Consider the following 19216-nt stretch of genomic DNA (forward strand, 5'->3'; position numbering starts at 1 on the left):
CCTTCCCCTTCCCCTTCCCTCCCTCGGGGCTTTCGGGGACACTGGAAATGCCTCGAGCCAACACACGGCATGTCTCTGCTCGCCCTGAGGCTACTCGGCTGGAGGAGAGCTCTGCCCAGAAACACACCGCACTCCTCATCCCCTGACATAACGGCAACGGTAACTGCTGCCCCGGCTTCCTATCACCCTTCGAATGTCAAGTTATGAGGCTTTAACTGCAAATCTGCTTGAAAAGAGGGTTGATGACGCGGATAAGGGGTTAAAAACACCATAGGGATGTTTGAGGCCGAGTAACTCAAAAGAAAAGGAGCCGTGCGCTGCGCAAGTGGGGCTGAAATGCTTTTGGCTGTGCACTTCGTGACTAATATTTCTGCCAAAATAACGCTGGGCTCCAGCCTTCCTTCCCGTCCACGCTGCCTTGGCAGGGTCTCTCGTTGCGGGGCTCCGCAGGACTCGGGGGTCCCGGTTGAGCGGCGTAGGGAAGCCCCGGCAGCCGCTGTGCCCCGCGGCCGAGGGATGCTCCGGGCAGGAGCGAGGTGGGGAAGAGCCGTGTCCGAGCCCCCGCAGCCATTCCAGCCCCCAGGAGATGGTGGGGGCCGAGCCAGGACGTGCTGGGGGAGCTGGGAGTCAGCGCAGCTCGGGCTGGACCGAGGACAGATTTATCAGCTGGGGCATCCTGAGACATGCAGATGTTTAGAGCATAAACAAGCCGTGGGTGTCCAGAAAACTCATTTAAACAGTCGCTTTCAGGCTTGATTTCGTCTCCTCTGCTAAGCGAGAGACGTTGAGGGGGAGCGCGGGGGCTCCGTGACCCTCCAGCACAGACAGGGGTGCTCAGCATCACCTGGGGAGCTGCAGCCATGGGGAGCGCTCGGAGCCGACCACCCCTCCCCGGGGCCGCAAAGAAGGACAGCGCACACAGCGCGGTGGGGGCAGAGGGTTTATGCACAGCCTGGGACCCCCACCTTTACCTTCCCCCTCCGCCGACATCCGCTCTTCACCTTGTTTCTGCTGCTTCGGTGAGGAAAGCCCAGACCAGCCAAGGTCTACGGTGTCTCGGTGGGTGACCTGTGAATCCAGCCAGCTGCCGTGGGGAAGGAGACGCTCTGCCCTACAACGAGAACCAACCTGCGTGAGGTATGGGAACGGTTTCTCCCCAGATTGTCTCTATTTCAGGAAGCGTGCCCAGGCGGTGACGCCGTACCTCCAGGCAGGGCAAGCCGCTGCCCCGACGCCTCCAGCACGGCTTCCAGGGGAGATGCCGCAGGGTGCCCCGGAGACTCGGTCACTGTGATCCTCATCTCTTCTCTGGTGATGGTGAACGTCAGTTTGGTGCCCAAGTAGGAGACGCCGGTGACTTTCAGCCTGTCGATGTCGTCGGGAAGGGCAGGGTCGAAGCGAAGGCTGGTCTTCATGATCCTGGAGACGCAGGAGCAGGTCGGTGGTGGGAGCAAAGGGTGGCCCCAAAGCAAAGCCGCTTCGTGGGGGTCAACCCCCCCTTACTCTGTGCATCCGTGGGCAGAAAGAGTCCCCGGCGTGTCCCAAGGATCTCGGGGCTATTCCCGAACACACTGGTGAAGCACCTGCTGAAGAGCTACTTGGGCCGTGATTTCACAGCCCAGCACCCCGAGGCGTTCCTGTCCCCCTGCCAGTTCCTCAGCTGGGGTCTGTGCTGGCAAAACTCGGGGGATGCCCTGCTCTGAGACGGGGAGGGGAAGGGGCCCAGGAACGAGTGGAGGTGGCCATGGACCCCGGCAGGAATTGCCATTGAAATCTGCTCACACGATGGGCACGGGCTCCCATGTACTGGAACTAAACTCCAGCCACGTGAGGGGCTCAGGAGATGGCTGTAGCTGGGGTTTTTAGGATGCAAGTTCAAGCTTCAGCCACAACACCTGGCAGCAAGCGTCTGTTCTCACCTGCCATCGCCCTCAAAGCTACACGACGCCGGTGGGAGCTCACCTCGCGCCCGCTGGAGATGCTCCTGGAAGTGGTGCTCAACTAAGTGGCGAGACACGCCTGACCACCAGCACTGCCCCGCTCCTCTGCAACCTGCCATCTCAACCAAGATGTGTCCACACAGCTCGGTTCTCACTTTCCCTCCCAGCTATGGCGGGAGCAGGGCAGCGAGGTGGCCTTCAGAAACCCACACCAGCTCCCACTGCCCCCGGTCTGAAGGGCTTTAAACTCAGCACTGCTAGATGTGCTCCTTCACCAAAAGATAACAGTCAAGCAAACAGCTCGAATCCTTTCCCCAGGCCCTTACCCGAAGTCAAACAGAGTCCATTTGTGTGTTTTGGCTTTGGATGAAAAAAGATAAGGGTCACTGTTATCTCCTACTCAAACCTTGACACGCGAGAACTCTTGACCATCACCTCCAGCCTGTTGAGAGGGCTCAACGGACTGGAGAGGGCTCAGGAGACTGGAGAGCCCCAGCGACAGGCCGACGCGCCGGCTGGGGCCCGTGGCTCACAACGGGCAAGGCAAGAGCGTGGCCTTGAGGGCTACGTAAGTGTCACCTCAACATCTGAGGAAATCTGGCTGGAGCCCCAGAGCCCGTGGCTTGAGCCTGTGCCGAGAGGGGCCCAACCTGACACACACAGAGCATCTAAAGACCTTCGAGCTTCTCAAAACCTGAGATTAGGGTTTTCAGCTGGGAACACGGCAGCTCACACCCAGCTCCACCAAGAAACTGGTGGGTTTCTCAGCAGTTTCTGGCCACACACACAGAGTAAAAACACATAGTTAGTGCTAGAAGAGGTCGCTGAGAACCAAAAGACTCGACAGTTTGATCCGTCCTCAATTAAATTAAGAATACGCTCAGGAGTCTGCTGCTTCAGGGCTGAAACCACCAGGCTGCTTTGGATACAAGACACAGCTTTGAAATTATATGAGCAGCTTAATGTTTTTTTCTGAGATATTTGAATGTGCGGCGACGCCAGCTGAGCACTGCCCCCAGAGGCACGCAGAGCCACGTCTGTGCAGATGGCAGATGGCTTCAGAGGGGCTGCAGGACCTCCTTCCATGCCACGTCCAAAGGAGACGGGATGTTATAGAGGACAAACTTAGGGAACGACATTTAGCTTCCCAAGGGAATGACATTTAGCTTCCCAAATGTGCAGCTAACTCTCAAAGTGACCTGGAGAGAGTCTCTTACCTGTTCCAAATCTGTTTCCAGTCTTTAAAGTGGGAATAGGGCTACGGCAGCTCAGTCTGGCGGTAGAGGACTGGGGTGTTCAGTTACAAAGGTCCCCTTGGAAAGGCCACAGTGTATAACGTGTAATAAGCAGCCGTCTTGTATTTGCCTGCAGGGGGATTGTATGGGCTCTCTCTTCAATTCGTGAACCAAAAGGCCAATGTAATCGGTGGGTCACAGCCTTTAAGCTTCATCCACACTTAGAGAAGAAACCAACGTTACAGCCACCCATGGCGTGGGCAGGTCTGGATGTGTTCGATACACGGACATCAAAACGATACCCACAATCCGGAGCTCATACGGAGATGTCCCCCTTCACCGAGGGTGTCGAGTGGTGTCTGAAGAGCCCAGCGTTGGCCCAGCTTTGCCTCCTTTTGGAGCCAATGGCTTTCAACCCTGACTTAGCTGGAGGAAAAACGGACCAAAGCTTACCACTTCAGAAAACTCCAGCCTGTTTTCCACCCGTGACTAACTGTCCCCAGCATCCACAGTTCATCTGGGATCTTTGATGTTCCTGCTTGTTCATTACCTGCTGGGAGCTTTGGAGGATGTTCTGCATGCTGCATGTTCCTTTCTTTTCCATGAGTTGCCTCAGCTAAACAGTAAGGTTTCAAGTGATACGTGGTCGCTTAGAGATTAAATGAGACATAACATAGGTCTCACCTGAACCCTGTGTAGCCAAAGAGGACGGCTTGCAAGAATCCACCCATCCCCGTCAAGAAGTTCACAGCTCCTGACCCGTCTGAGTTCTCCACCCAAATCTGCTCCAGCAAGAGAGAGAAACGACTCAACAGTGGCACTGGGGCTCTTCATACAGTTACGTGGGGTTGAATACGTTTGTCATTGTCACTGTCACATATCTGGGGTGTTGCAACGACCGTGCCCTGCTGCCCATCCCGGCATGAATCATAGAATCATAGGGTTGGAAGGGACCTCTGGAGATCATCTAGTCCAACCCCCCTGCCAGAGCAGGGTCACCTAGAGCAGGTTACACAGGAACATGTCCAGGCGGGTTTTGAATGTCTCCAGAGTTGGAGACTCCACCACCTCTCTGGGCAGCCTGTTCCAGTGCTCTGTCACCCTCAGGGTAAAGAAGTTCCTCCTCATGTTTAGGTGGAACTTCCTATGTTCAAGTTTGTGCCCATTGCCTCTTGTCCTGTCCCCGGGCACCACTGAAAAGAGCCTGGCCCCATCCTCCTGACACCCACCCTTTAAGTATTTATAAGCGTTGATAAGGTCCTCCCTCAGCCGTCTTTTTTCCAGACTGAAGAGGCAGTGGATGGGCTCTGGTGGGGCTCTAAGTACCTCCGCCGCCATTCCCTTTCCCACCCCCGCAGGCAGAAGGAAGCCCGGGGTGAGCGTGACACTGACTTGTGGCTTTGTGTTGCCTGGTAGGAAGCAGACGCCTCCTTATTGCCCTTCGGAAGCACGCAGAGAAGAGAGCGAGCGTGCGGCTGCCTAGCTCAGTATAACAATAGCCCCATAACCCAGTGACCGCAAGTACAGTCAGCATGGGCTCCAGTCCAAGGGACGGCTGCCAGTGTGATGGGACCTACTCGGGAACGGGCAGGGTAGGAACAAGAGGTGTTGGTCAGAGGGAAGCAGCCACGCCACGCAGCTGACCTTGAAGGGCTCCGTGATGTTGCTGAAACACTTGTTCAGTTGGCTCTGGGCTCTCTGCACCTCCTTTAGCTCCAGCCAGCCCACCGCAAACATGCTCTGTGGGAGAGAAAACCGTCCTTCCACCAGCTGCCATCTCCCCGGGGGTGACAAGATGGCAAAACCTTCACTGACACCACAGCTGGCGTCCTTCTGACCCAGCACAGACATCTTCAGTGCGCACCTCTAGCTCTGCGCTATCTGCCCACGTTCCCCACAGCAGGTCTGACAAATCGTGCCCATTGAGGGGCTGGCAGCGAGTAACTCGGATGGAGACAACCACCTCATGGGTGGCCCCCCCTTAGGCTTTGCCCTTCTCCTTACCCAGGTCATGGCTGGCCCACCCGGCTCAGTGGCGGGTTCATACGTCTCCAGGTCATTTCTCCGGACCTCGGGGCTCATGGGGTGCATCAGCGGGAATCCCAGCAAGACGACGTCAGCCTGTTTCACGGGCTCTCCTGGGGAAGGGAGTCAGTCCGACCACGTTTGCCAGCTGGGAACAACTGGCGGACTGGGTGTCTATTTACCCATGCGGGGCACGAACCTGACAACTCATTGCTGCCTTGCTAAAGGCAGACCAGAGCAGCAGCTCGTGGTTTGTTGAGGTAGGACACAGGCGCAGCCCTGACATGATGGTACCCGAACGGTGTCACCTGAACTTCAAGTGCAAAGGAATAGCTCCCATGATCCCTAACGGTGAGAAAGGGGACACTACACTGAGCGTGCATCTCCGCTGGGACCAGCCCCTTCACTTCCAGAGGACCAGGGGTTCCTGGAAGGACAACGCATGGCACTTGACCTTGGAAAGATAGACCTAACTCTTCGCTATGAACCCATTGCTGACTTCTCATCTGCAGCCCGGTACTAAAAGTCTCTTCCCACTCTCTCTGTTCCCAAAGTTCTTAGTTTTATGAGCCCACTAATGAGAAACGATCTGCAAAGAGGCAGAAAAACCATCTGCAAGCCAGGCTCTCCACACCAGCAACCCACACGCGCACTTGGAGAGACACGCTGGAGATCGTTACTTCAGCCAACCGCTCAGCCTCTGTTCCCGTCTTTGAACCAGTCGGAGTCCCCACTTCTCGCAGGCTTACAAAGAAAGAGCAGCGGCCAACTGAAAGGTCTGCTGCTGCCTCTCCGCTCACCTGGGCTGTAACCGTCGTACTCGGGATGGTATTTCTTCTCCACATCAAAGGGCACTTTGAGTTTCTTGGCACAGTCCGCCCACTCCTCTGGCACAGGGATCAACAAGTCCCGAGCAACGTCAGCTGCAAAATTTAAGCTGAAAAGAGGCGAGGAACAATTCTTCATGTCAGGCATAAGGTGCCTGTGACCCCCTCAGAGAGGGGAAGAGAAGAAAGGGAACAGAAAGAGCTAATTGAGCCATAACTGCAAAGAAACAGCTATTCTGAAAGAACACGGGTCAAAGTTTCAGCTTGGGGTAACAGCTTGCTGGAGCTGGGAGTCTGTTCCTCTAGCCTTAGATGTCTCCAGATGGCTAATTGTACAGACATCTCCCAAAAGGCAGGGAGAGGAACCCTCCTGTGAAGTGAAATCCCTGCCGGTCTCATGTGGACCTGAAGCAGGTCAGATGAGCCACCACGGGACCACCTACTTCTTTCCGCTGACTGTAAAGGCCGGCAAAGGAGACCAGCTCGGAGAGAGGTATGCGGAGAGAGGAAAGCTGTGTCCCACGCGGGGAGCCCTGCTGCCTTCTACCCCTGCCAGGAAGAGCCGAGGAGAGATGGGGCCAGTGCTTCAGCGAGGCACAGGCGTTACCTCCGCTGGGCCACGGCGTTGGTGTAGGCAGAGTTATCAACCCGGCAGTGATGCTCGTCGGGGGGCATGACACCTGGAGGAAGAGGAAAGGGGACACTTCACACCGCAGCCCGGCCGAGGTTTGGCACGGCTTCGTGCCCCTCCTCGGGGAAGGGAACCCCTCCCGCTGCAGCGATGCCTGCCCACGCGGCGAGGAGCTGCCTCTGCTTCTGGCAGCGACCTCGGTGCAGCGCTCAATAGAGAGAACAGAAGCGGTGCTTGTTGTGAAGGAGAAACAGCCTGTCTGCAGCTTTGGCTGATGGGCAGCAGATACCTCAACCTGAGGGCATCTCCCTCCCTTCACAGGCAAGGTGACCTTCGAGTCATTAATTCTTTCAAGTCACCCAATCAAGTCAATCAAGTCATTAAATCTTCCCCCAGCTACAAGCTCAGCTCCTTCCTCTGCTGCTTTCGTGCAGATTGTCCCCAGGAGGAGGGATGGCCATTTCCCAAGAGGAACACGGCACCAACGGCACCAGATGTCCTTCAAGGGATTGAACTCCGGCAGGCTCCCGGGGGATTTAAACTCAGGTCTCTTAGAAAAAAGTCCTTCCTCTCCAAAGCCCTTGCACTCTAAGTGCCACCAGCCACAACAGCAGATCTGAAGGCATCCATGCGTGTGGCATCAGCTCGTACCACTGTGGAAGGAGACATTTAGAGGCGTCCTATGAGCGGCAAAGGGCTGTGAGAAAAAACAGCCGGTACTGTGGCACTGGAAGAGAGCTGAGCATCTTGTCTCGTGTTCGTGTGGACACAAACATTATCTGTGAGACATTCCAGAGGACAGGAGCCTGAAGATCCCATGCACTCCTGTCCAGGTCTAGCCACAGGGGCTCCGAGCCTCTGCTCGGAAACCTCTTCCCTACAAACAGGTCGGGCGGTTGCTGAAGTACCTCTGATGTGGTAGCATTGCTCCTCCTCGCTCCACACCATCCTGCTGCACCAGTACTGAGCCACGGCATCCACCAGCTCCCAGCCTCCATCCTCCCGGAACAGCTTCTGGTCCTGGAGGGAGCCGAAGCCCGAGAGAAACAGGGACATGAGGGAGACTCAACCAGACCCAAACGCAGCGGGAGGACAGGAGCTCTAAGAAGATGGATGTAGCAGGAGGAAAGGTCAGAAAACTGGCCTGGACTGAGCCAACAGGATGCTGAGCCGCCCACAAGGAGCAAGGACAGAGGAGGCAGGGCTGAAGAAGGGACCCTGGGGTGCTACGGGCAACTCTGACGGGAGCAGACAGCAGCAGAGTCTCTCTGGGAAGGGACAGTGACAGTCACCAGATGCCCTGCAGGCCTTGCCACTGGGCCATCCAGGGGGCACACGCTCCCTTTACCTGCGTGGTGTAGTAATACTGCTCAAAGGCCATCAAAACGTCCCCAGTGATGTGGATTTCTTGGGCTCCATAGATCTCCTCTGGGCAGACTTCCCGGCCAGTGGCTGCACTCTCCCATGGGAACTTAGCACCCTGCCAGGAGAAGACATCCATGAGGCAGCTGAGCACATCTTGAGATGTTCTCTGTCCCCTGTCCACCACCCGCGGGCAATGCGCTGCTCACAGCCCCCAGATGAAACCAGAGCCAGCAAGGAAGAGCAAAGCCCGGCTTTGGGTGACAGCAGCTGGGCTGCCTTGTCCTCAGCCCACCATCGCTGTCCCCACCTTGTAGCCTTGCTCCTGCGCGTTGCATAAGGCTCCGTCCAGCGTGCGAATCCGGTACTCCAGGATGGCTCGGGCAGCTTCAGGGTAAAACAGCAGAATGTTCGGGAACATCCAGGTGTCCTGGGAACATCCAAGCAAGGCAAGATGGTGGGACTGGCTGGCGGGGCACCCAAATGCTCCCACCAACCTTCACCTTTCAAATCCACCCCCATCCCAAATCCTCTGACTGTGATTTTGCTCCTAATTGAAGGTGCTGTCCCGTGGGTTTGCTAAAGGGGGTAAGCCCATGAGGGACTGTTTCTGCCCATGCCTGCTACTCTCTGCTCATCACCCACCCGGTACCCCACCAGGGTGGTCTCAGCAGGACCTCCCATCAGGCAAGAGAAGGGAGGCAGGAGTTCTCCGAGGCTCTGGGGAGGGTCAGAACCACGCACGTCACCAGGAGGAAAGCGCACAAGGCCCACAGGACCAAGAAGCCCTTGCCCGCTGGAAGACCAGAGGGGCTTTGGCGCAGGAGCCTCGTCACCACCCAGCAGCGGCTCCTGCTCACGCCGTGCGACCGTCACGGGGCTGTGCGGCCGTTCGGCACGGCTGCTCCGAGAGCAGACCTAAGCCTCTGGCTGGGGCAAAGCCACCCAGCCCGGCCGGGCTGCCGAGTACACACCAAACCCACGTCTGAGAGCTGCGTGTGCCCACCACAGAAAACGCCTCTGGTTTTCCAGCGGTTCGGACACAACAGGGCTCGCCGGTGCCACCGAAGCTGGGAGGAGAAGGATAGGTTTCAACTTGCTTCGTTTTAAAGAGCCAGAAGTTGGTGCCGTGCTCTAAGCCAGGCACCGAAGCTCCCTTGGCAGCCCCAGAGCTCGGCTGGGGAAGGGGCTGCCTGCGGCGGGGTCTCTCCCGCCCCTCGCCCCCTCTGGCTACGCAGCAGCCCCAGGCAGCCGGCTTCGACTTCGGCCATTTGCTTTTGAGCTGGAGGACGGCCCGGGAGAGTGACGCCAGGGCTCGGGCTGGGTCTGGGCTGCTGGTGCCACCGGAGCAGGAGGATGCTCTCCATCGAGCGGCTGGTGCCAAGGTGTCCCTATCTGGGGGAGGGGGCTCCCAGCAGCCTCCTGCGGAGTCTTCTCCATGCTGTGCAAAGCCCCCCGGCTACAGCTAGCACGGCCTCCACCCACCTGGTCCCAGAAGACGTGTCCCCAGTAGTCCTCGCCTCGAGTGCCGTTGGACAAGCCGCCAGGGCTGATGCCATGGAAGAGGAAGCCTGGGCTGCCCCGGGGCGGGATGGCGCTCAGCAGGTAGTAGAGACACCCACGGAGGGCCTGCTGCAACGGCAGAGGTCCATCCAGGTCTACGGAGCATCCTTGCCACAGCGCGGCCCACGCGCGGGCATGGGAGGAGTGCAGGGAGCCGGCAGCCGCCAGGGCCAGCCCCTCGCTGTAGCTCCCCTTCGCCTCCTCTTCGCTCTCGGCCACGGCCGTCAGGAACTCCCAGCGTCGCTCCCGCTCCTCCCCGCCCAGCGTCAAGGCTTGCGGCACCGGCGTCCAGAGCATGTGGACGGTGGGACGGGGTCCCCCCTCCACCTCGGGAACCAGCGTCTGCCCGTAGACGTAGCTGCAGGAGGCAGGGAACAAGCGGGGAAGGGGGAGCGGAGCAGGTGGGACTCCGTCCACGTCCACCCACGCAGAGGGCACCTCCTCCAGAAGCTGAGCATCAGCTCCTGTGCCCCCCCCGGGACGGAAGCTCCCTTGTCCCCATGCTTCAGCGCGGCTGCCATCCCACCCCAAAGCGCAGGAGCCTGGAATTCATCACGACTGCTCCCCAATCCCAGCAAGCCGTTTCTAGAGGTTATCTGCTCCAAACTCACCATCTCGCCCAGACTCACTTCTCTGTAATCACATCTAGTCCCTGCGGCCTTCACTGGTCTTTTACATGTCAGTGTAAGTAATAGTTCTGGACTTGCAACTAATAAAAGTGTTTCTAGACATAATTTTGGGGTTTTTTTAATACACCTGCCAGGAAGAAGCAGATTTGCACAACCCTCCACGCTACTCACCGTTTCAGTCTAGCTCTAGCTTTACTTTTGCAATTTATTTCCTAACGTTGAGCAGGGCAGCGTGCAACGGCCCATGAAGGACGTGTTCAGGGCAAGGTCCCCCATCACCCAAACTCACTGTGCTCCCTGGAAGTCTGGCCCTTGGTTCAGGTCCAAGTCCTGGCTCGTTGGCACAAAAGGAGTGTGGAGCTGGACCGTGACGGGTCGGGTGGTGGGAGCCGATCGGCGGATGGTGATGCTGAAGACCATCAAGTGGACAAGGGAATGGTGAGCGTAGACGTGATGGGTGGCTGTATAGTCAGCTGACCGAAGCACGTGGCTGAAGGTTCCTGCAAGCACAGCCAGAGCCATCAGCATTTTGACCCCCCAGGTCTGCCCCCAACTCCTGCCCTTCCTACTGGTTCCTACTGGCAAAGGGACCGCCTTTCCCAGGTCCAGATCTGAACACAGCTTTTGACTGGGCAACACTGTTAACTCGCTGAATCTGGCCAAGCCCCTGAGGAATGCTTTGTGCTATAAAACGTTTTAACAGGCTTCGCGTTTAAACAGTGTTTGCCGAGCCTGGCTCAGCAGGGGTTGAGATACGCTCTGAAGATCGCTCTTATTCTCATAAGAAAGGGGAATTTTCCACTTGCTCCAACACGACTGCGGAAGAACAACACCCTGCAGGTGGATGGAGAACGGGGAGAAGAAAGATGCGACCTTGTGGAAGAGGCAACATGGGTAAAGAGACTTTTGACTTCTAGAAGAGGGTCACCAGCAGTTAGGGGGAAAGAGTGACGGGTGCCCGAGATGAAGATCCGACAGGAGCAGGGGGACGGGGAGATCCTGCCCCTGCTCTGCGTTTTACCCGTCCGGGTGTTCAAGGTGAAGGTCTCGGCCAGGCTGCCCGCACCCGGCACCCTCATCCTGACGTTGACGGGGCTGGGGACGTCGGCACGGTGCGTGTCTCCCACCGCCCCGTTGTAGACGCCGTTGACGTGGAGGACGTCCCGGTACACACGGGTGCCCAGGTAAGCGTTGGTGACCGTGGCCAGCAGCCGTGGGTCCGAGGGCAGAGAAGCGGAGGTGAAGACGGCGGGGTCCTCTTTGCCGTCAGCCATCGCCACCAGCCCGAGCTGCAGAGCAACAGCAGCAGGGTCAGGCCAAGGGTGGAAGGGAGGGAGCCGGGGCAGCCTGAGCGCGGCCACCACTGAAAGCGGGGGCTGCAAACCGCTTCTCCCTCTGTAACCTCCCCGTAACACCCCGGCCACCAGCAAAGCTGCGCTGGCCTCCAGCCTCCTCCCGCCCCCAGGGTCTCCAGTCCTGTTACTCTCCCCTCTGAAGATCACCACTGGTTTTCCTCCAGCCCAGCCTTCCTCCCAGCGCCGGCAGCGCGTCTCCTCCGCCTGGGCTCATTTCCCCCTCGGCACCTTCCCTTGTTCCCTCTCGGCTCCAGCCGCGCCCCGGCCAAGGCTCCTCCAGCCCCCCAAACCTCACCGCATCGGCTTCGTCGCTTCTCCAATCCCCCCCTCTTCCTCTTCTGCCGCCCTTTCCATGACAACACCTCACCAGTTTCTCCCAATACAGCGCAGCCACCTTCCTCTTCTTTCCTCCTCTTCCTCCCGGGGCTGTGCCGTGACACGACCGAACACTCTCCTGTGGCCTCAGCGGCCCCCCGTCTCCCCGCTCCCCCGTGCTCCCCCGCTCCTGCCTCTCTAGCTCAGCCTCAGGCACTGGCTCGCTCCATGCCGGCTTTTTATTCCATTGATATTTATAAACGTGTCCAAAGATGCATATGTGTTTATATATTATACGTAAATATATAATAAAGATATAGACGCATATAAACAGCACCTTACAAGCTGGAGCCTGGCACCGCGGAGCCCCCAGGTAGCGCAGACACGGTGACACAAGGCACTGAGGGACCCTCCAAGCGGAGCCGGGGCAGCACGAGAGCAGTGACCCCCCCCCCGGCCAGGCTGGCGGCCCCCAAAATCCCTCCCGACAGCAGCCGGCAGCTCTCGGGGACGGACGGCTGGGCTCCCTCACGCCAGGCGGTGCCCGAGATGGAATTGTGGGGAAAATCCTCCTCCCGCCTTCAGGAAAGTTCAACCCCCCCAAGCCGGGGCGGTGGGAAGGGAGGGGGGGGCTCTTGCCTTGGGTCTGGGGCTGAGCCTGAGCAGGCGGAGGCGGCTGCCGCGGGGCTCCCGCGCGGGGAAAGACGGAAGTTGCCCAGAGGAGAAAGAAGGAAGGAAATAACTTCCCCCCCCGCCCCCCTTCCCCTTAAAAAACTAATAAAATAATTTAAAAAATAAAGTTGACGTGCAGATGTTTGCGCAGAGGAGGTCACTGCCCGTGGCGGGGAGCGCAGAGATCCCAGGGCTGTGCTGCGCTCCAGGGAAGGAGGAACTGGGAAAGAAAAACCAGTCCCCGACGAGTTATCACCTAAAATCCAGCTGAGCGACGCGGCAATGGCCCCGGTGGAGACGCGCTCCGGCCAGAGCGGCGCACGCACCTCCGCAGCCGCAGCTACGTGTGACAGCCGCCCTTTGTCCCCCACCAGGCTCCAGCCCTTTCCCTCGCCTGCCGTGGGAGGGAAGGGATCCACACACCGGCTTTGGCAGGCTCTTCCCGGCTTCTCTCCTGGGAACCCTCTGCCACAGCTTTTCCAGGGGCCGGTGAGCCCCATGGCCGGCACCCGGCCCCACATCTCCCAGCCCCATGGCTAGCGCCCAGCCCCACGTCTCCCAGCCCCATGGCCGGCACCCACCCCACGTCTCCCAGCCCCTGGCATCTCCTGCAGCCCAGTACAGACGGAGCAGCGTTTCACCGGGCTGTCCCCGAGGAGGGCCAGGTCACCCACAGCTCCACACGGAAGCGCCCGTCCTTCACCGCACTGAGCTCCACCACGCACCGGGGCCGCTCCACCTCGGGCAGGGCACCTGTCCCCAGCAGGTCCTTCGCCCTGGTGTCACCGTGCCCTGCTCTGCCCTCGCTGCCATGTGGGTCTCCGGAGGGATCCGTGTCCGAGTTTGCCTGGTGGGAGTCCCGGAGACAGGGCAGACGGTGCAGGACTCACGTCCTCTGGGCACGGCCAGGTCTCCAGCGACCTGTTTCCCTGCAGACCTTTTTGGGCTGGCAAAGCTCCCGCTGCCTCGTGCCGCAGGGGAGCCAAAGAGCAGATCCCGCAACTGTCGAAACCAACGGCCAAAATCCACCCCACGCCACGTCCTTCAGCGGAGGGAGGTGACGGCCCCCCCATAGACGCTTTCGCTCCCCATCAAACACGGTGAGCGTAGGACAGCACGGAAGTCCTGCGTTAGAACCCAAGCTCGGGGGGAAATAAATAGCAAATTACCGCAGATCTAAATGGGTATTCCCCCCGGATCCCAGGCACGGCTCCAGCTCACTGGAAGATGGAGGCTCCCAGATCCACCCGTTACGTGACGCTGCGTCCCTTCTGTCTCAAAGCCTTTCCCGCTCCCTGCCCCACGCCGTGAGCCGTCCCCGAGCTCAGCCCAGGGGCAGCCCCCTCCTCACACCCCAAGGGTCCCTGCTCAGCCCCCGCGTGTCAGAGGGCCACCACCCCAGCGGCTTCTCCGTCCCCCCGCCCCCGTGCAGCGCGTTCGGCCCCCGCAGAGAGCGGCCCCCGCAGCGGGAAGACGCCGGGTCCTGCCCTCGCACCGCAGACAGATGCTGAGCCCCCTCCCGACCTCCTGCCCCGGGGCTCGGAGGAGGATTATCTCATTGAACAATCCACCATTTACAGGATAGATATTACACATCTGTTCTCCTCTCCATAAATCCGCAGAAAAGCCAGTGCCCGGCTGGAGCAAAGCTGCCATCAGCGCCAAGGAAGCGAAAACGCGTTTCCTCGCTCCAGCAGCAGCGGAGACCCCGCGTCTCTGCCGGCTGTGCTTGGGAAGGTGGCAGCTCCTCACGGCGGGACCAATCCCGACGGATTCCGCCTCAAGCCACCACTGCCAGCCCCAAAGAGCAGGTCCGGCCACGGCTGAGGACGCTCCATCAGGAGGAACGAGGTCAGAGACCGCACTGGAAACACGGCGTGGGCTGGTAGGGAAGAGACTGGCACAGAGAGGCGATGGCGTCTGTCCTACCGCCGGGCCCAGCCATGCTAAACCGGGCCAAAGGAAGGGTTTTCCATGGGAATGCGGTAACGTGTCCTCAAGTGGCCTTTCTGCCAGAAAATACCCAGGGAGGAAGCTGAGGAAGAGGAGGAGGAGCAGGAAGGATGTCGGGCTTAAGAAAAAGCTGCTGTATGCCTGCTTTATCAAACCACAATTATTCATCTGCACAGTACGATTTTCTCCTGGATAAGGCAGGGCAGAGGCAAGTTTCTCTAAGAATTTCAGGAGAAATCCATGAACCACGTCTGTCCTCTACCACCAACTGCTTCTCCAGCTTCTCAAGGATTTCAATCGGTCCTTTCCTTTAGCTCCTGTTCAAAACCAAATTTGCAAGCTTTATCCTCAACAACAAGATTATTATGGAATCACGGAATGGTTTGGGTGAGAAGGGACCTTAAAACCCACCCAGTGCCACCCCCTGCCCTGGGCAGGGACACCTCCCACCAGCCCAGGTTGCTCCAAGCCCCGTCCAACCTGGCCTTGAACCCCTCCAGGGAAGGGGAATTGTTCCAGACATTCGTATTTCCTTCTCCTGCTATTCACAGAAAACACAACGCCGCCTTTCACAGCTGCCCCGGGCCGACGTGGCCACTCTTGCTGTCACCCCGGCAGTCCCCACGATGCTCCTCAAGCTTTTGCCGCGGAGGAGAAGCTTGATCTACCAGAGTAACAGCAGGTTTCAGGGAGGTTTTCAGGGAGGGGCCGAGGCACAGGAACGCTCCCCCTCTTTCACACCCTACAACACCGAGCACGGGAGGGGGTCTGAGGCGTCTGCTTCGGTGCGGGGCCTACGGGGAGTGCGGCTCCTGTCCCAGCAGCTCCCTGGGCAGAGCGGTCCGTCTGCGTCGTTTGGTCTGGACTCACCGGAACAGAGCCAGAACCGCCCACGGCCCGCGGGCAGCCGGGGCAGGGTGGGGAGGGAGAGGGCAGCTGCCTGCATGCTCCCTCCTGACGAGGAGGAGGAGGAGGAGGAAGAGCCGCTCCCAGCGAGACGCGGGTCATCACTAAGAGCAGCACGAAGCGGCACAGCAAAACGTGGGTTTGCTGTAGAAAACGGGCTGAGGGGGAAGCAGGTGAGCGTGAGATGTCACCGCGGGGGGTTCCTGGAGGCCGCTCGCCCCCGGTCTCACAGGGGCAGGGGTTTTGCGAAACTGCGCAGAAGAAAAACCTTGGCTGCGGGAGGCTGCGCCGCCCCCCAGCCCTGCGCCTGCCGCGGAGGTCGGCGACTGGCAGGCGGGCGCCGAGGAGCCAGGAGAGGGGAGGGCAACCCCTGGCAAAGGCAGCCGCGAGCAGCAGACGCCAGGTGAGAGGATTGTGTTGCTGCTGTTGGATCTGAGCAGGCAGCTTTCCTCAGCAAACCCACCAGCCAGGGCCCCGCAGCCCCCCCTGCCACCGCTGAGCGAAAACCTGCCCCTTCCCGAGCCAGCCGTGCTGGGAGAGGGGCCCTGAGCTCCTTCCAGAGGCAAGACCCAATTTCATCCCGCAGAAGGACCTGGAGCCCGGGAGCTGCCAGGAGAGTCGGGGAGAGGAAGGCGGCATTCCCGACGCCGGGAAGGAGAACTTCGAGCAGGTCTGTATAAATCCTGGCAAACTTTCTGCAGAGCTGTTTTTAAGGGCGAGAAGGACAGGGGTGGGTTACTCAAAGCGGGCACGTGCTGAGGTTGGAGCGACACCGTTCCTCCCGCTGACGGGCACCCACACGGCAGAGGAACGAGACCCAGCCCGAGGCGTTCAGCCACTTCTGCTCCCAGGTCGGGGCACGGTGGAAGTGGCATTTGGAAACTCCAGCCCAACCCCATCAAACACCGGCAGCGGATCTGCCGGCGCCTGCGAGGCTCCGTGGCCGAGGCACTCGCTGGAGAGACACCGCAGTGTGAGGAGCAGCCTGCGCAGACCCGGTTTTGAGCCTACGCAAACACTGAACCACGAGGGAAGGGGGAGAAGCCGTCGCCACGGACGGGACACGAGGTCCTGCTCGCTGCCGTCAGACACAGGACATCAGGCAGTGCCTCCGCAACAGCTTAAAAAAGTATATTGTGTTTTGGGTGCCATAAATTTGAAAAGGCCCGAGAGAAGAGGTCTGCTCTCCAGCAGAGCATGGCAGAGAGGTCCCACCTTGCTGGCTGGGGATGGAGTTTTCAGCCTCAGAGGCGCGGGGAGTCGGGTGCTGCTGGGGAAAACCACCCAAAAAAAATTAAGGGAAGGAAAAAAAAAAAAAATTAAGTAGTGAGCAATTTGGGAAAATCCTGCCTTTTAAGGGTTTTCCGGCGGGAGAGCGGCAGGCCCCGTGCCGAGGGGTGGCAGCGGGGGCGGGCGGTGGCAGCGGGGACCGGTGACGGACCGGGCAGCTGCAGCGGGGAGAGCGGCACCCTCGTCCTGCCAGCGCCATGCGGGGCTTTCAGCAGGGCTCCCGGCTGCTGGCCGCCGTCCTGCGGACCCCACGCGTCCCCCGGGCACCCATCGCCTCCAAACCGCCCGAGCACCCGCTCTCTGCCGCCGTGAGTAGCCTGGGGGGGGGCTGGAAATAAAAAAGGGAGGGGGGGGACCCACTTGCTCCCAGGGGTCAGAGGGGAACAACCCCCCCCTGCATTATAGCCGAGTTATTTTTGATGGGAGTGAAAGCAAAAGGAGAGAGGGGAGAAAAAGGAGGAAAGGTGCCCCCAGAGCAGCACTCAGGGGGGTGCATGCCCCACTCCCCACCTTCAGCTCCTGCTTCCATTTTATTTTATCCTTTCAGCCCCTTTTTTAACCTTTGGGCGTTACGGTACCTGCTGAGGGTCCCCTGTGGCCCAGGGCTAAGCAATGGGGCAGCTCCAGGGCCTCAGGGCGGAGGTGGCAGCCCCTCAAGTCACCCTGCCAGCCCAGGGACGGACCCCGGGCCCCCCCTTCCATGGGACACTCACCCCAAAGCCGGTGTCCCCGTGGGCACGGAGGGGGTCTGCTGTCATCGCAGAGCCGGGGCGCGCAGGTCCCTGCATCATCCCTGCCCTGGGGATGATCCCCGCCACCACCACAGGAGCCGCTCCGGTCGCGGGGACCCTCCTGGCGCTGGTGAAAGGGGCTTGGGAAAAGGAGCGTTTCAGCAGAGATCCTGGCTGGGTTTCACCTCCAGCCTCTGCTTGTGGAGTTCACCCCCCGCTGCCTTTCCAAGGTCTGCAACAGAGTGCTCTGTGAGCCTAGAGGCTCTTTTTGTAGCCAGATAAGAGAAATAAGAGTGACAGCGCAAGGGGTTAAGTGCTGCCCTGGTGCACCAGAAATAGCAGAGGCTGCTGCTGGTTGCCATTCGCGCCACAAAGTCATTTGAAAGTCAGGCACAGCTGCTTCTGGAAGCACCGCGAGCTGGAGGCTGGCTGCGACTGAAGGTCACAAGTTGCTCGGATTTCCCCACGAATGTCATGACTGAAAACACAGAGTGACTGGGACAAACCTGTAGAGCAGCCAGCTCAGCCCACCGTTGGTGGAAACCGCTGTGATTACCCAAATCTCCCTCCCACATCCCCCCGGGGTGTCCATCTGACAGCCTGGACAGAGCAAGGAGCACGGACATGGGCGCTTGAGCCGCTGCATTAGACACGGCACCAGCATGTGACCGTCCCGGGAGCCCCATGGCCACTGCGGCCACCGCAGGGCCGTCCCACTCATCCTTCTGTTCTTCCCCCGCCGCAGGAGCAAGCCATCGCCTTTTCCGTGATGTCCGCCTGCTTCCTGGTGCCAACAGCCTGGGTCCTGGCACACGTGGAGCACTACAAGAGCCGAGCAGAGTAAGAAGCGGCAAGAGCAGCCCACACCCCGCTGGGAGCAGAACTAGGAGTGATGATCAGACCACAGATCTTCACTGGGAAGGAACCCTCTGAGTTTGTTCATTAAAAAAAAAAATCACATTAGCGTTAAGCGTGATGGCTTGTTGGTTTTGCTTCAACTGTGTGCTCGTTGTGTTGGGCAGCACGCCGTCCCGCAGGCGCTATTCCCTCATCGGCTGCACCAGCACCGATAGTCCCCCATCAGCAGGGACACACATCTCCCGCCCCAGCTTTTACCTTGCGCAGTCGCGGCGAAGCGTAGGGCAGAGACCAAGGAACCGCTCACAGCACTAGCGAGGAAGCAAAAAGCAAGTTAAATTCCTCGCAAGGAAATACTCAAAGGCTGTAGGCGACACTTGAAATGGCCCACAGTCCGGGTGCTGCACATCCGACTGCTCCTCCTGCATGAAGGGCCTCTCCCCCCTGCCCCGAAAACAAAAGTTTCCCAAATGATTCGTGTCAGGGAAGCGGAGCGCCAGCACTCGCTCACACACACTGAAGGTTTGGGTAGCGAATACCTCCAGGCATCTTAGAAAAACCTCTGAACAAGTGCCATAATTCGCCTGGATCCTCACCTCAGTGAACTGCTCAGACACGTAGGTACGAGCCAGCCCCCCCCGCAGCACCAGAGGGCTGTCAGATACTCTCAGGAGAAGACTTCAGCGCCGTTTCAGCAGTAACGCTTCACTATTTTGTGTTGATGCTCCTCTAAAGCACCAGCAGCCCTACGACGCGTTAGCTTTGCCGCACGGTTGGCATTTCCTTTACTCCTACCGTGTAGCGACACAACACTACTAAGGAGACCACGCTTTTTGAAGCCCCTTTCCTGTCCTTAACTACAAAATAAGGGATACATTTCCCTGATCTGAACGCTTGTCTCCTCTGCACGCTCTTCTGGAGTCA

General features: G+C 59.1%; 1 protein-coding gene and 1 long non-coding RNA gene across 8 annotated transcripts; one reads left to right on the forward strand and one right to left on the reverse strand.

Annotated features, from left to right (window-relative positions):
* Positions 1-146: 146 nt before the first annotated feature.
* On the reverse strand, positions 147-17665 carry PGGHG (protein-glucosylgalactosylhydroxylysine glucosidase). 6 transcript variants are annotated; one of them, XM_074586686.1, is made up of 15 exons: positions 17417-17665; positions 11234-11501; positions 10502-10712; positions 9506-9941; positions 8331-8450; positions 8007-8138; positions 7567-7678; positions 6635-6707; positions 6001-6137; positions 5180-5313; positions 4820-4915; positions 3860-3957; positions 1205-1419; positions 1002-1111; positions 147-642 (listed from the first exon to the last, which is right to left on the reverse strand). In XM_074586686.1, the coding sequence occupies exons 1-14, from the start codon at positions 17492-17494 to the stop codon at positions 1047-1049; spliced, it is 2175 nt and encodes a 724-aa protein (XP_074442787.1). In that variant the 5' UTR covers positions 17495-17665; the 3' UTR covers positions 147-642; positions 1002-1046. The 6 variants fall into 6 exon arrangements, with proteins under 6 accessions (XP_074442787.1, XP_074442785.1, XP_074442788.1 ...); XM_074586684.1 differs by having other exon boundaries at positions 147-1111; XM_074586687.1 differs by lacking the exon at positions 17417-17665 and adding an exon at positions 12522-13006 and having other exon boundaries at positions 147-1111.
* Positions 15483-18404, forward strand: LOC141743012 (uncharacterized). 2 transcript variants are annotated; one of them, XR_012586949.1, is made up of 5 exons: positions 15483-15816; positions 16000-16083; positions 16265-16542; positions 16772-17011; positions 18180-18404. It is a non-coding gene; the product is annotated as an uncharacterized LOC141743012 (long non-coding RNA). The 2 variants fall into 2 exon arrangements; XR_012586948.1 differs by having other exon boundaries at positions 15808-16083.
* The last annotated feature ends 812 nt before the right edge of the window (positions 18405-19216 follow it).

Source organism: Larus michahellis, chromosome 4 (genome assembly GCF_964199755.1).
Source record: "Larus michahellis chromosome 4, bLarMic1.1, whole genome shotgun sequence".
Lineage (NCBI taxonomy): Eukaryota > Metazoa > Chordata > Aves > Charadriiformes > Laridae > Larus > Larus michahellis.